The sequence below is a fragment of the Canis lupus genome, chromosome 1, assembly GCF_011100685.1.
Source record: "Canis lupus familiaris isolate Mischka breed German Shepherd chromosome 1, alternate assembly UU_Cfam_GSD_1.0, whole genome shotgun sequence".
Lineage (NCBI taxonomy): Eukaryota > Metazoa > Chordata > Mammalia > Carnivora > Canidae > Canis > Canis lupus.
Genome location: NC_049222.1, coordinates 69,733,213 through 69,757,626, shown reverse-complemented (window position 1 = coordinate 69,757,626; position 24,414 = coordinate 69,733,213). Strand labels below are relative to the sequence as shown.

Below are 24,414 nucleotides of genomic sequence, written 5' to 3'. Positions count from 1 at the left end.
AGTCTGGGAAGCACTGAGGAAAATCCCCATCTTGCCCGATTATGAGTTGCCTGGGACTGTCAAAGTAGAGACCCTCAGGCCACCTCCCTGGAGGCTGTTTCAAGTGGGCCATGGGTAAATCTGTCTTTTTTAGCAGGTAATACATTACTGTGCACATGAAAGCATAGGGACTAGTTATCAGTGATTATTCTCATGAGAGGGGATTGTGCTGCTCATGTTCCTTTGCTTCCAGCAGGATTCTTCATTGCAGTGGGACAGCTTCAAGGGCGGGCATTATCCAGACAGTTGTCTCTAAGGACAAGGGGTCTGATTTTTTTATTCCATGTGGCCCATGAGTATAGAGTGAATGATTTGGTGACTTTTTTGTGGGTAGAAATGTTCATATAAAGATTAACTTCTCTAATACAGGTAGCCTATCACCTTTGAAAGTAATATAACTATGTGAGAAGGGATATATACCCAAAGGTGATAGGCCGATGTATCATCTTTTAGAGGTGCTGGGTGAGGTACTTGGCGTTTGCACTTACTCTCCAGGAAGCATTTGAACGAATGGTTGAAAAGAGCTACCCTGTGAGGTCGTGTTGGTCCTCATGTAGACCCGAGCCTCCAGGGAGCCCGAGGGGAGCCCCAGTTCATTGAGTTGGTGGAAGCCAAGCTGGACTCCATGTAGCATCCATCCCAAAGTCCGTGTGTGGGGTAGCCAAGTCTTTGAAAGAATTGGAATTTTGCACCATAATCTCACGTGGGGTGCATGCGTGTGTGTGTACACATGTGGGTCCTGCACGGGCATGCGTATGCCACGCGCATTTATGTCCTCAGATTTTTTTTTCCCCTCCTTTTGTGTCTGCTTCTTAATCCATCCAGCACTTTCCAAGTGTCAAAACCAGGAAGTCTATTTTTATTTGTTAAATATTTGTTATGTATTTGTTACATATATGTTATTAGTTTGTGGCTGATAATGCAGATAATAGATAGTAGATAATAGATAATAGAGTTGTATTTCCTTTAGAAGTCACATTGTCATTTTTATGTCATTTTTATGTCATCATGTCATCTTACTTATGAATCTATGACCCCAGATGATAAAATTACATCCCACTCGGGATGTTAGTAGTCTGATTATTCTAATAATAGCTACTTAATAGCTAATTAACTAATAAATAAAATACCTAATTTTCAAATAAAAGCAACTCTAATAGAAATACTAGGACTTGTATTTTAGGATGACCAGAGGCCATAGGCGATGTCGGTCCCTCCGAGGCCTCGGCATGGTCAGCGCCGCAGAGCGTGTGTGGGGTCTGTGAACACCCCGAGGTGGTGCTGGGGCACCCTTGTCGTCTGGGCGGAGGCCAGGGGTGGGGGTCGGGGGCGGGAGGGCCCCGAGTGACCGGAACGCGGGTCCCCCTCAGGGTCGCAGGGGAAACTTGGTGGTTATAAAGCGGCTTAGAGGGGACCCTGGATTACGGGCCTGGGGCTGTGCAGGGTCCGCTTTGGCGCAGAGCTCTTTCAATACGTACAGGACAGCCCTGTATTCGCTTGGGACTTTCTCAGCATCTTTTCTCTAGCTTACTTTGTCATGAGCACGTGGTGTACAACGCACAGAATGTGTAAAATATGCGTTAAGTGACTTGTGTACGTTGCTGGTGAGATTTCTGGTCAGCAGCCGGCTGTAGTAGCGACGTGTTGGGTGGGGGTCACCTTACACGTGGATTCCTGCCTGCGAGTGGGGGCCGGCACCCCCAACCTTCAGGTTGTCTAAAGCTCGACTATTTCAGTCGATATGCTGTATCTTAGACAATGTGCTTGTGGTGCATTAATGAAGATAAGGTAGGGTGAACTTGGAGAGGCTGGACCTGAGGAACGCAGAGGAAATAATAAAGAAATACGGGCAAAAAAATAGATGTCTAGACACTTTTTTGGGTGGATCTGTTGCTGATAACTGAGAGGTAAGTGTTTAACGTCCTTAGGTGGTGTGGACTTAGTAGTTCACAGTTGGCCATTTTCGCTTTAAGATCCTGTACTAGTTTCCCAGAATCTTTTATGTTAAGTCTCTCAAAGGGTGGAAAGGGGGAGGGAAAGGAAGTTCCTGACGACTGGACCTCCAGCTTGGCGTGAAGTTTAAAAAGGATGTTGCATGAGGAGCAGGAAGGAAGCCGTCAGCTGGTCTGAAGGTCCTTCTCCAGAGTGTCGTGTGCAGGGAGAAGGGAAGTTCTAAGGGGAGGAGAAGTTGGCTTTAGGAGTTGGGATGACCCTCTGGGTTGGGGTGTACCTGCTTTTACAAGCCAGTCATGGTCCTTGCCTGCCCTCGTCTCCAGTGTCCGCAGGGGCTGATGGCTGGCGCTTCTGCTGAGAGCAAAGACTACATGTAGGTGTGTTGGGTCTCCTCACCGGGATATGTGTTTAATTTCACATCCAAGAAAATGAGGCCCAAGGGACCCACCTTAAAAGTGTTTTAATGTTTTATTTATACACACGCACATTCAGAACCGAATCAGTACTTAGCCCAGTGGAATGCTAATAGGTGAGATCTGCTTTGCGTAGGAATGCATGTTTACGCTCAAGTATGTGAACTGTAAACTGTTCCATTTTGGACTCTGGAATATGTTTTATGGCTTAATGAACCTTCTTCTACCCCTTCCTCCTGTAGAACTGGCTAGATCCTGCGAAAGAAATAAAGAGACAACTGCGAAGTGAGTATTTAAATAATCATACTTCTGAGTTCTTCTTTCCTTCTGTCTGTCTTGAATGAAACCCGCAGGGCTGTGGACGGGGACACGAAGGCCGTGCGAGAGCACGTTTGTACCCTGAGGGAAGCTAAGGGTGCTGAAGGTTTGTGTAGGACCGTGACCTTATCCTGTGCGGGGCCTAGGGACCCTTCCGGTGGACAGATACTAGATCCCTGGTCCTCGACCTCCCTCCCGGCGTCTGCCCCCCGAGGTGACTGCTGACTCTCTGGGGACGAGAGTGAGGAGCTGCTTTCTCGAGCTTTCACTGTTGGTGTAAATTTTATTCTAGGCGACCAGTTACGCTCACGTTGTCTACTTTGTTTTGGAAGTGTGTAATTGGTTTGATTAACAGGCTTGTGTCTGGCCCAGAGGCGTAGACACACTGCTCAGATGTCCTGGGGTGCAGGTTCCAGGGCAGGGGCGCGGACGGGCGGTGCCTCCACCCCCTTGTGCACCGTCCAGGGCTGTTCTGCGAGCCCTCGCGTCTGGCTCCTGAGCCAGTCCTTACTGTTAACCACACGCTAGACTCCCGAGGTGACTTGAGGCGCCCCCGCCCCGCTCCCTGCACAGGCCCTGCCCCTGCTGCCCGTCGCCCCCCCCCCCCCCCCCCCCCCCACTGGTGTCAGGATGTCTGCGCCCAGAAGGCACTTACCTTGCCTCGGGGCAGCTGAATGAGCAGAGCTGCCCCCCCCCCCCCCCCCCGCCGCCACCACCCCGGGTGACAGCCGCATGGCGCCCCTTGTACGGGTGGCTTCAGCCACGACCTGTCACTCCAGAAGCCAGCACCCCGGAGTGAATCCGTGCGGTTCCCTCTGTTCCTTGCCGTCTGCCCGCGGTCTCCTTTTAGGTTCTCCACAGTTGTTTTCTTCGTTGCTTTTTCTTTCCCCCTCCCTGAAATTATTAATTTTTTTGGTAGTTTTCCTATCATGTCTTCTCTGCTCCTTTTTAAAATTCTGACATACACCTTATTTTTCCCATTTCTTCTCCTGTAGACTCCTCTTTCTTTACCTTTTTAAAGAAAGGATCTTTGCACAGAATGGCCTTGTCAGGAGGTAGGACAGGGGCCCAAGGCCTGCAGTCCCCAGCCAGGGGGGCGCCTGGCCTCCCCAGCTTGGAGCCCCGCCCCTGCTCTTCTTCCCCCAGGTTGATTATCGGGGCATCTCACCCACTAAGGCTAGGCTCATAATGGAAAAGGGGGGCACAGGGAAAAGGAGCAGTGAGGCACACGAGCTCTGCTCACTCACTGAGGAAGCCGCACAGCGCGCCTCGGAAGCCCCCGCCTCTGTGTAGGGGATCTGTGCTCCGCAGAGGCGAGAGTTCAGGAGGTGCGGACGCCCGGTTCTTGCACTTTATCAGAGACCAGACCTGCCGCGTGACCTAGACCATAGAACGGGGTTACCTCCGAAACGGGATTGAGGTTCCATGGAGCCGTCTCCTGCGGTTTTGCTCCAGCAAAATGTGTGTGTGCCACTCCTTAGAGAGCTGTGGAGATGCCTCGTTTCTGGAAGGCAAGACTCTTGCTGATTCTGAATCACGGTCTTGTGTTTTGGTGATCGGTGAAGCTTTTTAGAGTTCTTTCAGGACTTTTGCCCTTGTGGTTCAGCAAGAGGAATAACAGTAACAAATAGGATTTGGCTTTTTTTTTGGAGGATTGGAGCTGGTTCTCTAAACAGGATCCTGTGCTGTCCGGAGGGGAAAGTAGGCTGAGGAAATGGAGTTTCAGCTGTTGCCTTTACCTCTTCCTTTCTGCCTGTGTTAAAAGGAACCCAGGAACCGCTCATTTTATCTTGGTGCAGCCACTGCTATACTTTTATTGTTATTTTTTCAGTGAATAGGCGATTAGCAAAGGTAAACATCTTTTTTCAATTACTTTTAAAAACTGACAGCCTATTAGTTCCTGTTTAAAATTTGCCTTAAAAAAATAAAAAATAAAATAAATAAAATAAAATAAAATAAAATTTGCCTCAAGGTCTCCCTCAGATGTACACAAATAAGACCTGCATGTGATTATTATATAAATGGTCCAGAGCTCAATGGACTATTCATATTTCACTAGGTAAAATTTGTGATAATACTGAATTCACAATGTAGCATGATTAATGCTAACGTACAAGCGTCATATTAGTGGCTTATCCCTGGAGTCCTGTCCAGGCAGGCGCGTGCTCATGTTAAGAAGTCTTCCTTGACTTCTCAGTGAAAGAAAAGTTAATGTACTGATGGGGAGAAAAAAAAAAACAAATGACATGTTGGAAAAGAGCATGGGATTCAATAAAATTTTCAAGTCCAAGTAAAAGCAACCATGAGCCCTTCAAAGACAGAATGAAATAACATGCACACACTTTTGTTTGTATTTGGAAATCTTGTGAACTTTGAGCACAACCCTGAGTTCTGGCCACTGGAATTATTTGGATTCCTTTAGGAAAATACCTGCCCTCTGCCCAGAATTGTGTTTTTCTTTCTTTTCTTCTCTCTTTTTTTTTTTTTTTAAAGCCATCCAAGGCATGACACATCAAGCATTAATAACAGGTGAATGTACAGATAGCAATGTTTTAACTTCTAATAAGTAATTTCCAACATGGTTGTTGGCTATATCCGTTTTTGTGGCACAAAATAGCGCAAAGCGTATGTAATATACGATGAGTAACCTTACAGTCACTCCTTAAAATCTAGGGGTGATTCTATTGTCTTAGAGTATTGGGATGTTTTACTGTTCTCTCCCTTTGGGATTTCTTTTAACACTTGTTCAGATAGCCCATTGACTATTTCTTGAATAGCTGTGTGATCAATTGATCATTACCTTTCTTCTCCCAACAATGTACAAATCCTAAAATACTTTTTTTTTTTAAAAAAACAGTAGGGAATATTTGACATGTAGAGATACTGAGGTTAAAATAAACCTTAAAACAATTATGTGGAGGTTATAGTAAAATTTTTGCATCTCGCCATACAAAAAATTGGAAGTATTAGTCCATGTTTATAAAAACCGAATCTGCGATCCCTGGGTGGGGTAGTGTGTTGAGCTTCCGACTCTTCATTCAGCTCAGGTCATGATCTCAGCGTCTTGCGATCGAGCCCCTGGTCGGGCTCTGAGCTCGCTGAGGGGTCTGCTGAAGTTTCTCCCGCTCCCTCTCTCGCTCTCTTTCAAATAAAGTGAATTTGTTCCCTGATAGTGGGTTATTTATGCAATTTTTATTTTTCATTGTTTTTGTAAATAGATTTCTTTAAACAATGAAATTCTCCTAACTGACTTATATGTATGTACTGTTTGCCTTTAGTTTTTATCAAATAAATGCTCATTCTGTTGTTTGGATAAATACCCATATTTGATAATTACAGATTTTCCTTGGCTGTTCACCTTTAATGTGAAGTTTTATCCTCCTGACCCTTCTCAGTTGACCGAAGATCTCACCAGGTACTTTATACTTGTATTTTAAACAAATCTTTACCAATAGCTCTCATTTATTGTTCTCTGGGAGAATAATGGTGATTTCAGGATTAAAGCCAAGCTATTTTTTCAGAAGCTGAGTTCTAGACGTTTCCTTGGGAACAAGTGTACTCCAAAATACTTGGAATTGGTTCTGGCTTCAAAAATCCTAATCACTTTTAACTTCTCCATTTACAGTTGAGTCATGGAGTATTACAAAGGTCATATTGCTGCCAACTTTGTTTCTTATGTTACCTCCTAAAAATTGTTGATATTTAATATTTCAGGTTAATATTAAGATTTTTTTTTATTGAAAACCACTGTGTACCTGTGTCCTAGTCTCCCATCGATCACAAAGGTGATAGATGGAGTTATTTTAGGAAGCCAGTTCTGGGGTCCCTGTACCTCGAAGGGGAAAGGAATCGAGGCGGGTAGGCTTCCTTAGTACCCCCCCTCATTCCCGTCTCCTTTGAGGCTATCTAGGCTCCGTGCACGTATGCTCCATGTGCTCCAGTTGCAAATAAAAGATTCAGTTGAGGAGCGAGAGAGCATTTACTCATTTGCTCAGTGACTGAACGGTCACCAAGGGATGTGTAAATCCACAGGGGCCTCGATAGTTTGCCCTGTTCAGCCTGGTTGCCAGCGCTAGGACCTGCGGGCTCTGGTGAGCCCCTGCACAGGTGGCGTGGCCCTGAGGACTGTAGAGGGAACACGGGGAGAACCACAGGGTCTCCCTGAAAACCTCTGCCTTGGGTTCCCGTGGCTTTTGTGCTGGTCCCAGATCGCTGTCAGGCATCAGGTCCTGTGGTACCCACGGGAAAGAGGAATGCTGGAGATCTCTGTCCAAGTCTGGGCAGAGGACAAGCCTTTCTCCCTCCATTGCCCCTCGTTGCTAGATCGGGGTTTCTGACACTAAGCAATTGGTGACCAAAGTCGCTCCAGCCAGTAGCTTTCCTAGCCACCAGCGGGCTGCCGGGGTGCATCCACCTGGCGGGGTGGGTGCAGGGTCTCCTCCCAGGAAAGCCTCTGGACGCTGTGGCTGGGGCTTTGTGACTCCGCGCCCTCTCTGCGCCCCCGCTTCCCACGGTGGTTTGCGTGGGGACGGGAGTCCTCCGGTGACTGCGGCTTACGGCGTCATGAGCGCTTTGGTCTCCCAAGTGGGGCTGGGGCCGCCCCGTGTGTCAGGCGGAGGAGCCAGACCGGCTGGGGAACTGGGAGCTCAGAGCGCCGGCAGGGGCCACCACCTGCCTGGTCGCCTCTGTGTCGTGACCGAAGCCTTCACCGTGACCTGAGTGAAAATGTACAGGGTGACGTGGCTTCTGAGGGTCTGAGGACACTGTTCAGAATATTTGAAGAATGCTACGGCCTGCTCTGCGGAGAAGGCGGGGCTAGGAAATTCAGGAAGCCGTTGGGAGTTTTCGTGGGACGCCGTTGGGCCTTCGACTTCATCTTTGACAACAGAAGAAAGGACTGAAGGGTCGCGTCGAGGCCACAACCCGGAAGGAGCAACAGGATTTTAGAAATAGCACCTCTGTGCTGAAGTCTTGGAAGTGCCTTACGGCGAGGAGAGCCTGCGCTGTTCCTGGTTAGCGCCCTCGTCACGGGGCCCCGGAACCCTGGTCTGAAACGGGGTTTTCTAAAGTCAAGGCAGGTGTGCTTGTGGGGTTTCAGGGATCCAGGGAACATCACCCTCCTTAGGAGGAGCGCTCTGCCTGCAGGGCGTACGAGCACTCAGGCTGTAGCCATGGAGGGGTGGCCTTCATTCTCTCTGAAGATCATTTTTTTAAAAAAATATTTTATGTATTTATTCATGAGAGACAGAGAGGCAGAGACCCAGGCAGAGGGAGAAGCAGGCCCCTGCGGGGAGCCCGACATGGGACTCGATCCCGGGACCCCGGGGTCACCCCTGGGCCGACGGCAGCACTCCCCCACTGAGCCCCCCACCAGGTGACCCGCTCAGAAGATTATGGAGCGCTTGTGCATGCCTGGCAAGTGCTTGGCCGACTGGGGCACAGGCTGACGTCAACCGGGTCTCCACCCTGCCTGGGGCAGACTTGGCGGTCACCCACGTGTAGCCCCCGGGTGGTGCCGTCCGACGCCCAGGGCTGGTCCAGAGGCGGCCTCCAGGGGGACCGTGTGGACGGAGTGCAAGAGGGGTGGGCTGCGACCCCTCACAAGGGGGGCCGGGGGGTGGCTGGCTGCTAATAGGAGGGGCCCCCCGGGGCGCGGGAGGCTCAGTGGGTGAGGGGCCTGCCTGCCGCTCAAGTCGTGGTCTGGGGTCCTGGGGTCGAGCCCCCTGGTGGCTCCCCACAGCCCCGTCTCCTTTGCTCTTCCCCACCGCCTGTGTGCTTCCTCTCTCTCTAATAAAGAAATAATCTTACAAGGAAATTCTCTCTAAAAGGTCTTCAAGAGCAAGGGACCATTTGGTTCAGAGGGGTGCCGTTCCTGTTGTAAGTGGTTAAATTCAAGATAGAAACAAGGTTCCAAAATGTCAGCAAAGGAGCTGGGGAACGTCTCCCCAGCCCCGTCCTCGTGTAAATACCGTGGCTCCGCATGTCACTTACTGAAAAATAGGATGTTTTCTCAGTGTGTGGTCAAACCACGTGGAACACTGAATGACACTGAATGACAGCTCTGCTTAGAACTTCGTAACGTTGTCGTTACAAAGATGATGATGATGATGGCTGTTATCGATCCCCAGGTGACTTGCAGTGTGTTTCATTTCCGTTATCGGATGTTTATTCTCACCTTCAATGGAAGGTAGAAGTCAGGTTTCACGGGTGGGGAACCTGCGCGAGGCCTGAGCCCGCTGTGCCTGCCCCGAGCTCCTGCCCTTGTCGGCGGAGCTCGCTGCCTCTGTAGATGGGGTGAGCGGGCCATGAGGGCCTGACTGCCAACGCCTTATGCATTTTGCTTTTCCAGGAAAGGAGATTAGTGCGGGAAGACAAGGAAGGGGCTGGGCGGTGACCTGGGCTCCTCTTGCCGGCGCTTGGGAGCTGCAGCTGCTTTTAAAGTGTCATGAGGCCTTACGACTTGAGGGACGTGCAAATGTGGATCGCGGTTTTGAGTCCAGGGTTTAGAGGGTTACCTGCAGGACCGACTCCTCGTGGTCCTCGAGACGGGGGCCTGTTAGACCCCTTGCGGTGGCTGTGCCCAGGCCGGGAGCCAGGGCAGGGTGGCTCATTAGCGGGATGGCTTGGGCCACGGGTGCAGGGTGGCCTGGTGGCCGCCGCTTCCCTGGGACCTCCACGCCGCGCCTGACGGGCCTTCTCCCCTGCCCCCCCACAGGTACCTCCTGTGCCTTCAGCTGCGGCAGGACATCGCCTCGGGCCGCCTGCCCTGCTCCTTCGTGACGCACGCCCTCCTGGGGTCCTATACGCTGCAGGCTGAGCTGGGGGACCATGACCCAGAGGAGCACGGCGGTGGTGACCTCAGCGACTTCCAGTTTGCACCGATGCAGACCAAGGAGCTGGAAGAGAAGGTGGCGGAGCTGCACAGAACCCACAGGTCTGCAGGCCCACTTCCCAGAGGCAGCAGGCCGACCCGCACTTGCTGGCCCCCGGGCATTGGCACAGGACGTCCAGCCCTTGCTGGCCGCCCCCTGGCGTGGCCGATGGCCTGTGGCCTGGCTCCCATGGATGGCGGTGCTCCCGCTGCTGGGCTCCTGCTGGGCACGCTCGCCTCCCATGATTCCTCCTGCCTCCTCCCATGCCCACCCTCACGCACACACACGTGCGAGGCACACGTGCACACTCGCTTGGCGCTGCTGTGCCTCTCTCCTGCCTTCTGTTTGTATTTGTCCCATTTGCTAAAGCTGCAGAGGGAACAAGGCTTCAGGGTTTGAGTCAGGAATGTGAGTGGGGACGGAGCGAGGAGCCTGAAACACGGGTGTTCTCTCTGGCCACAGAAGGTGACTCTTGGCTGGGCAGCTGGGCAGCTGGGCAGCTGGACTTTACTTACTTAACATCGTAGTAAATAATTACATTTCAAGAACTTGTATATCTTTGTGAAAATAAATGTTTTTGACAGAAGTTCAAAAAACTCACTACAAAATTATGGTTTGTCCCATATTGCAAGATTGAAATTTCATAAAAATCTGACAAAAATGTTGGGAAAGGAACTTTCAGAGATTAGAAGTCCTTGGACCACATTCCCTGACCTGTCCGTAAGAAAGAAGGGCAGTGATTCTTATTAACTTTGTTCCAATTCTGCTCAATAGGTATTTATTGTAGAATTCGGATTTGAAGTAGCAGGTGTCGAAATGCCATGTGGGCTACAGGGTCCTGCTCTGTGGGCTGAGACTCCGTGGGGCTGAGACTAGAGACGGGATAGAGAGGATTCCAGTTACGGGATGTGGAACGCGTCAACTCCCGTAGCTGTGACACCAGATACAAGTACTTCCGGGCCGTATTAGGATCAATCCTAGCTGAATAAAATGAAGGAGTAGGAAGTAAGAATTTGCCTTTTTTCAGAAAGATGAGATCACTTTTATTCTCAGATCATTGATGTTGCACCCATTTCCCCGGTGAGTGAGGAAAAAAAAATGAAAGCAGTTTTCTCAAATAACCTCAATCTCTACCCTTTACCCTTTTTATCTTGGGAGGAAAACCGCCTGAGGTGCAGAGGTGAGCCTTCTGGCCCGTTCCCTGCTTGTTTGCAGGTTTTTCAGGGTTGCCGCCTCCGCCCTGAATCCTGAGCTCGTGCTCCTTTCCCGTATTGACCACATCTGTTATCCATCTGCCGATGAGATGATCTTGTCTGTTTTGATTCCCAGGGGCTTATCTCCAGCACAAGCTGATTCTCAGTTCCTAGAAAATGCCAAGAGGCTCTCCATGTACGGTGTCGACCTGCATCATGCCAAGGTACCGTCCAGGCTGCGCCAAGCAGCGTCTTGCCCATCTGCCGGCGAACGTTCTGGGAGGAGTGGCCCCGGGAGTCCCAGTGGCTCTGGGGCTCAGAGTGGCCCGGCTCACCCTAGGAAAGGGCCGTCCCCCTCTGCTCACAGTGGGGTTTATGCTGGTGCGAAGGACCACTCATTCCAACCCTACCTCTTTTCGGTTGGTGCCCTTGCCACACATGCTTATCCTAAGACTCCAATGCCTGCCGTCTCCACCCCCGTCCTGGTTTATGCTGCATCCCGGCTTCTGCTGTGTCAGTGCTGCCTCGCCCCAGCCCCTCTCTGCTTCCGTCTTGGGGGAGAGAAGAGCAGATCCTGGCAACCGTGAGGGCAAAAGCCGTATGGATGTAATTCCTCTGCAGACCTCTTGTGGCTTACGAAGGAGCCCAAGGGTCAGGCCCTTCGCCACAGGTCCCTTCTGTACTTGCTGAGATGCAGGAGACGGGCCGGGCCCCGGGGCTGCAGCACGGAGCCTTGGAGAAGGGACAGGAGATGTAATGACGAGCCGGGCGATGGAAGGATTGGGTTAGGAAGTGCCTCTCGTAAGCATCACAGGCTCCGTGACCCTGGTTCCAGCGATCGATCGCAGAGCCGGGGAGAGTCCGGGAGCAGAGCAGCAGCAAGGAGAAAGGCGGATTTGGTCTTGAAAACCGTATCCACAGCCTGCACGTGGAGGCAACCAACGGCTGCCTGGTTTATATTTTTTTATTTTATTATTTTTTTAAGATTTTATTTATTTGTGAGAGACACAGAGAGACAGAGACACAGGCAGAGGGAGACGCAGGCTCCATGCGGAGGCCCGATGCGGGACTTGATCCAGGGTCTCTAGGATCACAACCTGGGCCTAAGGCAGATGCTAAACCGCTGAGCCCCCCGGGCTGCCCAGCTGCCTGGTTTTTAAAAGACCCTGCGGGTCCCTAGATGCAGCCCAGGAACCTCTGCTTGTGTGATCCTGTGATTTCTCTCGGAGAGGCCCCACCCGAAGGGCTCATTACTCCTGCTCAGCTGTTGATAGGACTTGGTGTTTGCAGAGCACTTCCCCCCCAGTGGCTCTTTATCCCTTAACTGTTTTTCCTGGTTACACAAGTGATCTATATACACGTTACAGAAAATAGAAGCAAACAGAAGGGGTAAAAACACTGAAATCTCTTTATGCAAAGTAGGCACGATTGCTATTTTGAAACATTTTCTTATTTCCTTTAAAAAAAACTCCACCTCCGAGTGCTTGAACTCTGATGCGTTTTTTTCAGTAGGGTTTGCGGGGCTTGGGGGTTTTTTGCTCACGATGAGGAAGGTATTCAAAGCTCGTCAAAAAGGAGGTCTGGGCCAATTCAGACGAGTTTTTGGTGGAGTTTGAAGTTTGTGCCCTCGTACATCTTCCATTGTCTCAATTATATTTAAATAAGATTTTTTTTTTTAATTGAAAGTTGTTTTATTGAGAGAGAGAGGGAGAGCAGGAGCAGGCCGGGGTGGGCAGGGGGTGCTGATGTGTGCTGGGCAGGGAGCCCGACGCCGCAGGACTGTGGTCCCTGATGAGTGGGGACCGTGGGGTGACCCCGGAGCCAACACAGAGGCTCAGCTGCAGGTGCTTGCGTGCCGCCTCCTGGTAGGACAGGCCACAGGGGACCCCCGAGAGCTGTGGGCATGCGGAGGAGCCCTCGTGGTAACAGGGACACGCCCCAGCCCCGGCTCCCGAGTGGGGGCACCTTGTCGGGGGTTGCGGAGCCCGAGGCCCGGGCCGGCGGGCTCAGGAACATTCAGGTCCCGCCTTGTGGAGAATACTGTGCCCTGTGGCCAGGGCTGTACCTCGTTGGCCAAGCAGATTTGATCCCGGAAGGCATCGCGTGTCCTGCTGTTCCTACTGCCCTGGGCGCTGTCGCGGAGATTTAAATACCAACCTGCAGAATCAGGGGTCCCGGTCCTGGTTGGGGGGAAGGGGGGTAATGAGCGTCCTGGCCCGTGCGACTGCAGCTCTAACCCCCATCAAATGGCCTCTGCTTGGCAGGACTCGGAAGGCGTGGACATCAAGCTGGGGGTGTGCGCCAACGGGCTCCTCATTTACAAAGACAGACTGAGAATCAATCGCTTTGCTTGGCCGAAAATCTTGAAAATCTCCTATAAGCGCAGTAACTTCTACATTAAAGTCAGGCCCGCAGAGGTAAGCACTGTCGGGCGGGCGGGAGTATCCAGACGGCGTGGGTCACTGTTCTCATGGCCATGGGCTAGCTGTGTTTGTTTTTTTTTTTTCCTACTGAATTTTACAAATGAACTATTCCTTATTCTTTCAAAGCAAAAAAGGTCAGAGTTCTTAATGATAAAACTGCATGCATATCCATGTTGCTGGAGGTAAAGAAATAAGCAGGAGGGACCCCTTCCCCACATTTTGGCCAAATGGAAACGTAGTAAGCGCCTCCACAAGGTGGGCCCGTTATCTTGTTGTCAAACAAGTGGTGGAGATCGACAGGAAGGTAGTAGGAGGGGTTGTGTGGACACAGGTCGGAGTCGTGCTTGTACTTGCTCTTCACGGAAACTAGCATTGCGGCCTATGGGAAATTCATTTTGTATAATTACGCTGTGTCTGCTAATACTTCCTTTCACCAAGAAGGATTAAGTTCTTTCAGAATTCTCTGAGCCTGTTTTTTGGTAGCTTCCAATCAACTTCTAAGGAAATACGCTGATTTATTGTGTTGATTTATTCCAGCTCGAACAATTTGAGAGCACCATTGGATTCAAACTGCCAAACCATCGGGCGGCAAAAAGGCTATGGAAAGTGTGTGTGGAGCACCATACTTTCTACAGGTAATTTTACTTATTTTTTATTTTTTTAAAGATTTTATTTATTCATGAGTGACACAGAGAGAGAGAGAGGCAGAGGGAGAAGCAGGCTCCATGCAAGGAGCCCGACGTGGGACTTGATCCCGGGTCTCCAGGATCAGGCCCTGGGCTGAAGGCGGCGCTAAACCGCTGAGCCACCCAGGGATCCCCATAAAACATACTTGAATCCATCTGACCCGGTTACAGTGAGCACATTAGTTGTTGGTTGATCATTTCCCTTGGTAGCCATGACATTTCTCCTCAAGACAACGTGAGACTACCTCCTAGAAGCCTGGTGGATACCACTTATGAGTAAAACAACACAGGTCAAAGCAGGGTAGATAGTGGGCTTCCCTGTCAGGTACTGGTAACGGAAACAATAATTATCTTAGAAATGATGAGCGCTACATTCGTTGAGCATGTACCGTTGTCAGGCACGTAAGCACTTGCTTTGCATCGCGCCATCTCATTTCTTGATCACCCCACGGAGCAGGGGGCTGAGAGCTGGGCGCCCATAAGGGTCACGGGCCAGGCACCTGGGCAGAGCTGAGGGCCCGGCTCTGCGACTACAAAGCCCACACCGGTCACCTCCCTGCTGTCCTTCCTCTGGTATTCCTCTAGCAAGCGTTTCTGAAGTGTCTATTAGCCCTGCAAAGCCTCAGGCTTCTCCATTTTCGCTGACCTACCGTGACTCCAGTGTCAAAGTAGACCAGTTTGCTCCTGCACACTTTTGAGGTAATGGTTAACGAAAGGACTTTTAGATCTGTAAACCTGGGGTAACTTTGCTTACACGTGACAGGAAGCAATGTAGCTAAAGCAAGGCATCGTAATTCGTCCACACAGTGCTTGGAATCAAATCTGGATTTTGTTCTGCTTTATTTTATCACAAAAGATGCAAATGATATCTTCAGAAAATTAAAGCCATTAAAGAAGCAGAACTTTGTATTGATTGATAGCCGCTCAGCCAGACTAGTATTAGTCGAGTAAGAACATAATAATAGAGCTGTTACTTTACTGTGTTTGATGGAGCCTGTCAGCCTGCTGAGAGTTCTTTTAATCTTTACAGCATTGTCGTAATCTTTATGTTTCTCAGTCTTTCCAAATGTAGAAGTTAAGAAGCCTGCCCCTGGTCCTGTGGACAGTCATGGGTGGGGATGGAATTTAGAGCCGGACCCTGTGGCTTAGGGTGCCCATGAGCATACCCACTGAGCCATGCTTCCTGACCGTGTTTATGGTGGATGGGCTTCCTTCTCCCTCCCTCCACAGCTTTTTTCTGGTACTGGAGGTGGCGGTGCTGCTGGCGGCGGTGCTGGTGGTGGGGCGGTGGTGCTGGTGGTGGTGGTGGTGGTGGTGCTGGAGGTGGCGGTGCTAGTGGTGGTGCTGGTGGTGATGGCGGTGGCAGCGGCTCTGGTGGCGGCGCAGCATGTAACCAGCTTTAACACATTCCCCTAGCTTGGCATGAAACTGCCGTTTAGACTTGACCTTGTAGATCCAGAGTAATTCCAAGTGAATTAGCGTCATCAGCCGCTTCAGGGAGAGCTCTATTGTTAACTGTGTAATGATTGACTTTAGTAACTGATTTTTGGGGTTTTTTTAGAAGGTTCCTTTACTTACCACAGTGTAAAAACTTTAATGATATTTTATTTATAATAGAATTTTTGTAAAATTAAAATGTCACTGTGCTTCTTAAGCAGTAAAATATGTAAAAGTTGATTTCTTTTGTGACGTATCATTACATCATCTTGCTCCGCACCTTTAAAACTCTAGGATGATTAGTTCCTTATTTACAGCTTTTAAATTCCCAAGAGTGAGATGATAGAGGTCTTGTAGTGATTTTGATGTTGTTTTTATGAAGGTAGAGCCTCGGTTGGTAAATAAAAGTAATATCAAAAGGAAATAATTGTTCAGTGATCTTGAAACATTTTGTTGCCTGGCCTACATTTTTGTGGAAGACTTATTTGCATTACCGTTGACTCAAGTCACCAAAAATATTATTTTAGAAAACGCTAATGTCTGTGATCGGTCCATTTTTGTTTTGATTTTGTGTTCTCTAATTGCAACTTAATTACTTAAGAAATTTTTTGTTGTCAGAAAACCAATCAGCAAGCTACCACTTTGTGTGTGTGGTCACCTGTGCCACTTGGGCAAGGAAGTATTTTATCTCAAGTTAAATAAAATAAAAATCCCTTCCTAATTTCACATTGTGATGGATATATGCCTTTAAAATACTTGCCTTGTATTTCATGTCTTTATACTTTTGAAGTATCTTTTACAAAACGCATAAGTGGATAATCTGGTATGTATTTAAATGGCCGTCAGTCGTCTGTTACCTTAAAAGCAAATTAGACGTAAAGAAATACGGTTGTACAGAATTCTCCTTACTTGGACTTAGGTGTTTAGCTGGTCACATATCCCAGTCTATATAAACGAGAGCCCGCTTTCATAACCAGGAGAAAAAAAATAAAACCAACAACTTCATTTTGCAAAGGGCTTTTTGTAGCACTGGGATTGTTTTGTTTATTAAATTAAGACTGAAATATTGAGCACTCGTTCTCTCAGTGTGTTAGATGTTCTAGAACTTACAGCCCAACTTCCCTTCTCTAAAATCCCAACGTAAGAGAATGAACTTCGATGCTGTGATTACGTAATAGTAAGGAGGAGAATTCTGAGAAATGGATAGGTGGACATGTCTTTGGGTTTTCTGGCTACTTAAATTCAAGTGCCCTCAAGGAAACTTTGACAGTGGGATTCTTTCTGATAATCTGGCCTGTATTGAGCACCTGCTGTATTTGGGACCTAGCACAGATCCATGTGAGGTTATAGAAGATAAACTAATAACCAGAAAGTCAGCAATCACTAAGTTTTCTTAAGTTTAAAATTATTTTCTGAAGACTGAAACTTCTCAATCTTCTTTCTTCATGAGTTCAATTTTTTTTAAAAAAAGAGAAAATTCTTCAAATATTTTTAATAATTCCCACAAACAGGTATCATCCTGTTTCTAGTTTAAGGGTTTCATGGTTAGGATTTGAAAACATCCCTAGGCCCACAGTTAATGGGACTGGAAATGGGAGCTACCAGTAAATCCTCATGGGAAGCTGGTCGGTCTAGGAAGACCCGGCCTTCGAGAGATGAAGCCAATGAAGGTGAACCTACAGATGGATGCCAGATTCCCCAACCTCACTCTTCTCTTTACTTTTCCATCTTTTATTTTGTTTTTGAATAAGTATACTTCATTGGGTGAGATAATGTGTGGTTTGTCCTCTTAGACTTCATCTGTATGAGATGCTGTTGACCATAGGTGTGTGTTGTACAGCCGAACGCCAGAGCTTCATCCTCACTGAGGCTTTATGCCCAGTGACTAATAGCTCCCCATTTCCCTCTCCTGCCGGCCTCTGGAGCCACCATTCCAGTCTCTGAATCCATGAATTTGACCGTTCTGCTTCCTTATACAAATGGAATCACGTGTCCTTCTGTGTCTGGCTCATTTCACTCCGCGTGATGTCCTCAACGTCCATCCATGTTGTCATTATTACAGAATTCTTCTCCTCGTGAGTCTGCTCGGTGCATATACCGCATCTTCTCTATCCATCCATCTCTCAGTGCATGTTTATGTCTCCACATCTCCACTATTGTGAGTAGTGCTGCCATGAACATGGGAGTGCTAATGATTTCTCTTCAAGATCCTGGTTTCAGGGTTTTTATTTATTTATTTACTTTTATTTTTATTTTATTATTATTTTTTTATAAATATCCAGAAGTGGGGCTGTTGGATTGTGTGGCCATTCTGTTTAATATTTTGAGGAACCTCTCTACTGTTTTCCATAACTTCTGCACCACGGTGCGTTCCCACCAGCAGTGTGCAAGAGTCCTAGTTTCTCCACTTCCTTGCCAACACTTGTTGTCTTTAGTTTAACAATTTTGGGGGTTGGGGTAGTTTCTTTGGGGTCACCAATGCTTATTCCCCTTTGAGGTATATTTAGACATACTTTTTTCCGCTGGTTTATATCCCATTAAGTATAGAGTATACTGCATGAATACATGATAAAGATATATGTGATTTAGCTAACTTGCTTTCCAAGAATGATTTTTTTTTTTTTTTGAGAGGAAGGGGAGAAAGAATGGGAGAGAGAGAATATTAAGCAGACTCCATGCTCAGTGCAGAGCCTAATGTGGGGCTCGATCTCACAACCCTGAGATCACAACGTGAGCTGAAACGAAGAGTCGGACGTTAACTGACTGAGCCACCCAGGTGCCCCAAGAATGAACGTTTCTTTATTATTGAAGTGATGAGCCTGCCAGTGACCCTTTCTCTTCTATAGATCACTGCTTTCTTACAGAGCATTGTTAGATCCTCTCTACAATCCTAAAATCCTCTTTTCCCTAGGTAGGGAAAGCCTGTCATAGTCAATTCGAGGGGGAGTGCTTGCTAAATGACCACGTTTCTCACCCTGCCTTTCTTATTCATGATCTGGATGCTGAAATATTCAGTCTTTCTGGTGCCTTAGTTTCCCCAACTGTTTGAAAAAAAATAAATCAGAGCACAAATAAGAATTCTGTTCTGGCCAAATTTCTAGTATTCCAGAATTCTAATTTAAGAATATACAGCTTTTCCCAAAGTGCAAATTGAGGCACTGGCCATGATCAGAGTAGATTTTTCTCAGCAGCAGCACCTGTGTTTCCTTTGAAAGTCTTTTGGCAGAAAATGGAAGTTTTCAAGAAACTTGCCTGCTACCTTACATGAATAGATCACCACCATGAAGGCCAGAGAGTATTGGTTTTTCTTTCACTGGTTTAATCTCAATACATCGTTTTTCTGGGTGAATATCCTTGAGAATTCATGGAGGATTGCCTGTTGCACTATCACAAGTAGCTTTAACTCGACTTGAAACTCTTTGTTGTCTTTAAACAGAAGACAGTTTCTAAAAACAAAACAAAACAAAACAAAAAACTGAGCAGAAGGTCTAAAATTACTTGAAATGGTAACGAACTCTTTAAGAAATCACTCCTTGGGAATGAAAGGAAAAATTTTGTTGGAGCTTATATTCTGGAATTGTCAACTACAGCTGTCTTATTTAATAAAAGCTATAAGAGCTCCAAGTTTATCATTTTTTGTTAAGACATTTGGCCAACTCGTGATTAGACAATGGAAGTGAGACAATTCCAGTTGTATGCCAGACGAGATTGGCTTACTTACCAAAAACATACTTTTGCATAAGTCTGGAAGTATTTGACATCAAGAAAGTTTGCCTTCATTTATTACAAACCCCGGGCTTAAGCACTGGAATTGTGCTGGCAAGAAAGGCTGTTCTTCATCTCTGCAGATCTACTGTGTGCCGTGTTCTTCATGGGAAAGCATCCCTTGATGGAATGGGATTCCTGAGTTGGATGTCCTTTCCCAGGAGGAATAGACATAAGTATTGAGAATTACTAATGGTAATGGATTGCTACTTGGCACTCAGAGCTGGGAGCAAGAATTCAGACATATGTGTTTATAGAAAGGATTTAAGCTAATACAAATAAATAGCCTTTGATATACACTGAGAACAGCTGCTCTTTTGCTCAGGTTGAGAAGAACGTATTACTCGTGAATACATGAATGTGGATTTAGTCATCTTATCACTATCCTAAAGCTCTGTATGTAGGAGGGTTTATAAATGTTCTTTTTCATTAGAAAGTTTAGGAAGCCCTTTGCTCTTTAAATTGAGTAATCTTACTTAGTAAAATGGGATATTAAAATATAAAGTTTCAACATTTTTTTTAAAAAAAGAAAACTCGGGATCCCTGGGTGGCGCAGCGGTTTGGCGCTTGCCTTTGGCCCAGGGCGCGATCCTGGAGACCCGGGATCGAATCCCACATCGGGCTCCCGGCATGGAGCCTGCTTCTCCCTCTGCCTGTGTCTCTGCCTCTCTCTCTCTCTCTCTCTCTGTGACTATCATAAATAAATAAAAATAAAAAAAAAAAAAAAAAAAAAGAAAACTCATAAAGGCTCCTATTTCATTTCTTTGTTTCTCCCTACAGGCTTGTGTCTCCAGAGCAGCCACCAAAGGCCAAGTTCCTGACCTTGGGGTCCAAGTTCCGCTACAGCGGCCGCACCCAAGCCCAGACCCGCCAGGCAAGCACCCTCATTGACAGGCCAGCGCCACACTTTGAGCGTACCTCCAGTAAGCGGGTCTCCAGGAGTCTGGATGGAGGTAAACACATTTATGATAGTTTGGATTCCTTTAATCTTTCTCTAATCCAGTGGGATCAGAAAGTGTTGATCTAGCTAATGAGATTCTCAGAAATATCCTAGAGGGATAGCTATTTTTCTTGAGTAAATAAAGTGGTATTTCTTCTACTCACAAGAAAAGTTTTATGGTGTTTTGAAGCTGTCATTCTGAATCTAAATTTTCTTTGTACTGTCAGTGCACACAAATATTAGGAATTCTCATGGATAAAATGTTAGGACAAACATTGTTACTGATCTGACTTGTGACGTATTTTATGCGTCTTAATTTCTTGAACTTGTTAATTACTGGCAAAAGTGGAATTCTAAGAGTTTTGGCATGATAACACAAGAACCTTTATTGAACGGAACTTAAAACGTCTTAATTTTATGAGTTTAAAAACTCACTGAAGCTTACCAAACTTCGTAGCATATGAGAGAACCCATCCACAACTTCCAAGGATTAGTTTCAATGTAGTGCTTTAACAAAAAGAAAGGAAATACAGTGTAATCATTAGTTCATTAGTTCGGTCAGCCAAGGTGGTGGGAGGAAGAGGAGGAAGATAAATGTATATATTTGTGTATTATTTTATTAGAATTCTAATTAGCTACCTATTTGTAGTTTTATATATTTTACATATGGAAATAAATTTGGGTTCCTTCCCCTCTATGTGTATCTTATTACCCTAATTTTCGGTTAATAGCAGGTTTTCTGTAAAGGAGCTAAAGTTAGTTTTATAGTAGAATGCTTTATAAGGGACTTCATTTTACTTTCTGCCTAGAAGAAGGTAATTGACGTGAATGACTTTCTCTCGGAAGTAATTTTCCAACATTTTTTGGTTGATTAATCTCAAAACATATACAGAATTAGCAATAACAGATCTAAAAATTTGTTTCACTACTATTGATCATTGAAAACTTTCTTTTCTGACATTTTTCTGAAATATGAACTAAAGCAACTTCTATTTTAAGTAGCCGAAACAGATATGCTAATAGATAAACATGCTCTTTCTCATATACTGAAAACTCTTTCTATATGTTTATACACACACACACACGAGTTTTTGAGTATAGTTGATCTAACAGTGTTATGTTACCTCCAAGGGTACAACATAGTGATTCGGCTTCTGCATACGTTACGCTGTGCTCCCCACAAGTGAAGCTTCCATCCATCACCGTACAACACTATTACAATACAGTGTCATGGACTGTGTTTTCTATTCTGTACCTTTTATCACCATGACTTCTTGAAACCTGTGTCTCCTATTGCCCTTTGCCCATCCACTGCCCCATTTCTCTCTGGCAGCCGTCAGGTCTCTGTGTTTACGGGTCTGATGCTATAGATGCTCCCTCATTAATGAAGGCTTGACACTCGATTTTTCCCAGAATAAACTTGGAAAAGTCATCCAGGCAGACGCACAAAGATAGTTGCAGGGATTCATTGGTGGGCATTTTTTATATATAGTGGTTAAATCTTGATTCTGGAGAATCTTCCATATAGTTTTGAGGGGACATATGTACAAGGGGATCCTACAATGTGGTTCAAATAAATGTCCACATTTCCAAATGCGGTAACGTAAATGGTAACGTAGTGGATTTTTAATGCCTGATAACTGCCAGTGTATCTGGCTCATCAACAACTGAGCACTTTTTTCCAGTGAATGTGAACCATGTGCCCTGCCCACTCATGGAAATATTTCACAAGCCTTACCCCTTACCACGGGAGTTTATGTATGTGCTGAATAACTGTACTCACTGTTGGCTAACGCCCCGAGAGAAGTCATTCCCCTTTCTGGGAAACGGTCTGTTTCAGCCTGTTTTAAACTCTGAGGCTCTGTAACTCCTACATGGCAAATTCTAGAGTTTAGAAAGAGCGGTAAAGTCCTGTCCTTTTGACATATATAAACACTGCTCGAGGAAACCCACCATCTTGTGTGAGCAGTTAGTGCAGAGGGTCTGTATCTGAAACAATGATTTTTACAAGCAAAAGCAACAAACATGGCACAGTGATCCATTATTTTTCCTTTTGTGTTTTGGACGCTGTAATTCATCAGATGGGCAAGTCATCAAAAGGATTATTGTGTTATTGTGAAAAATAGAAGGCTTTTCGTGCCAATACATGACCAGACAGCCAGTGAACTATTTGGTTAGGGCTCATAGTTTTTCCGTCCCGGAGCAAAGCGAGGTTGTAACCTGGTACTGAACTTGACTTTCACCACCACTCCCCATCAGGATACCTTTTGGTTGTTGTTGTTGACATGTGTTGCATTTTCTTGTCCTTATTTAGGTTAGGCTAATTTACATCCATAAATATTCCTTACTTTAAGGTTTGACAAATTGAAATCAATCTTCCAGTGCTTGCCTGCAACCTAAAAATCAATGTGATACCTAAAATAAAAATCAGTCTAGAAGTCTTTTTTAGAGCAGGGTGATTCTGAGATTGGAAAATCAAATCAAAAAGGAGGCAAGTCAGTCATTTAAGAGAACAGCCAAGATGCATTTGCCAGTAGGGGAGATCGTGATGATTTCCTGAAAATGGAGTATGTAATACGCAGGGACCTTCGATCGGGCTGTGGGAGAAGGAAAGCCCATCTGGGGAAGAGGCATTTTGGTTGGGACTTGAAGGATGAGGAGGAGCTAGCCGTGAGTAGAGCATTTCAGGTAGCAGGAGCAGCAGGTCTGCAGGTTATAGGATTAGCGAGAGCTTGATACAGTCCAGGAACAGAAAGAAGGCTTTGCACATATGGGGAGAGAGGGGCTGGGGCCAGGTCATGCAGCCCTTGCAGCCCAGGAGAAAGAAATACGATGATTATTCTAGTGCTATGGAATGTGTTACACACACGTGCACACTTATGCAAGTATGTAAATGCACGATATTGCTGTTTTAAAAAAATCATTTGATGCAATGTTGAGAATGATCGATAGGACTAGACAGGAAGCAGGCGGACTGGGTAGGAATACTGCAGGTGACAGTAATGGTGACCTTGCCTTGGATGATACTAGGCCACTTAGCCGTTTGCACCATAAGCTCAGTGCCTGGGGCCTCTGGGCTTCTCAGGGCTCTGGAAGTGCTCAAGACCTAAAAAAAGGTTATTTGCTTCAAAATGCAAAAACCAAAAACCAAACAACCTGCCCCCGCCCCCCCACACACACAGAGGGAAAGTAAAGTATTTAAAGCATGCAAAACAAAGGATTATTTTGTCAACTTTATTTTAGAACTTTAAATTTGATGTTCGTTAACATTTTGATACCCTTACATCTAAAGCCATTTCTAGGTCAGATTTCCCATTTTGCTCTAATTTGAGCATGTGTAATGGGTGCTTTGAAATCATAATTGTAGGAGTTACTCATAGTCCTAGATTTTCCAGGGAAAATTATTAAAATCTCAAAAGTTAAAAAATAAAAGAAAAACACTCTGGAAAATAATTATACTTCATGTAAGATGGGAGTTCATTTTGTGACTTTTGGTGTGGGTTTTCAAAAGTGTGAGTACTTATGGACTGTGGGGGCCTTAAAATGGACCTGGGTGGGGAAAACAGAGGAGAAAGCACTGGCTACATTCAGATCCAGTGGGACTGGATGGCATCGAGGGATGAAGGCCAGAGACCTCCGTGTGGTATCTGGTGAAAAAGGCAAGGTTGGTGGTAAAGGAAGGTTTGGACAGGGTATGTGGAGGGGACCGGGACACGGAGGGGACAGGGGACAAGAGGTTTTCTGTGTAATAGATGAGGTTGGAGCCTCTGCAGTTCAATCTGGGGGATCCTGACCCCTCCCCATCCCCCTTCCCATCCCCCTCCCCACACCCCGCCCCCCAGCGCTGGCTGCCCAAAGGCCTGCATGTCCCTGCTCCAGGTGGCCTGGAGACCTGTGGACCTCACCTGCCGGGCAGGCACTTTGCACGCAGGTGCAGTCGCCTCAGTGGGTGCGGTTTGGGGGGAAGCCCCGGGTGGACGGTGACCTCGTCGCCACTCTTCCCCACCTGCATTTGTTGAGAGGTGATGCAGCCTCAGGTGGACCCGGCACCCGGCAGGCCGGTCCCTGCACGTGTGCCTTGTGCCCGTGCCCCTGTGTGTGCCCTGTGCGTGTGGCCTGGCGTGTGTGTGGCCAGGTGCCTGTGGCCCGTGCGTGTGTGCCCTGCACGTGTGCCCTGTGTGTGTGGCCCTGTGTGTGTGCCCCTGAGCGTGTGGCCGGTGCGTGTGGACCTGTGCTTCTGCCCTTGTGTGTGTGGTGTGCGCATGTGCCCTTGCATGTATGCTCCTGCATGTGGCCGGTGCATGTGCCCTGCGCATGTGTGGCTGGTGCCTATGGCCCATGTGCATGTGCCCTGCACGTGTGCCCTGCGTGTGCC

The 24,414-nt window shown here is 47.1% G+C and overlaps 1 protein-coding gene across 18 annotated transcripts in view; it reads left to right on the top strand.

Annotated features, from left to right (window-relative positions):
• Positions 1-24,414, top strand: part of EPB41L2 (erythrocyte membrane protein band 4.1 like 2) — a 193,055-nt gene that overhangs the window by 133,530 nt on the left and 35,111 nt on the right. For all 18 annotated transcript variants that reach the window (XR_005353930.1, XM_038526777.1, XM_038526778.1 and 15 more), the window contains exons 5-11: positions 2,648-2,690; positions 6,063-6,138; positions 9,439-9,657; positions 10,925-11,012; positions 13,053-13,205; positions 13,749-13,846; positions 19,880-20,052. Coding sequence is in view for 17 of the 18 variants with exons in the window: in XM_038526777.1 (XP_038382705.1) it covers positions 2,648-2,690; positions 6,063-6,138; positions 9,439-9,657; positions 10,925-11,012; positions 13,053-13,205; positions 13,749-13,846; positions 19,880-20,052 (850 nt within the window). In the remaining variant the exon portion in view is untranslated. The remainder of the gene's footprint in view (positions 1-2,647; positions 2,691-6,062; positions 6,139-9,438; positions 9,658-10,924; positions 11,013-13,052; positions 13,206-13,748; positions 13,847-19,879; positions 20,053-24,414) is intronic.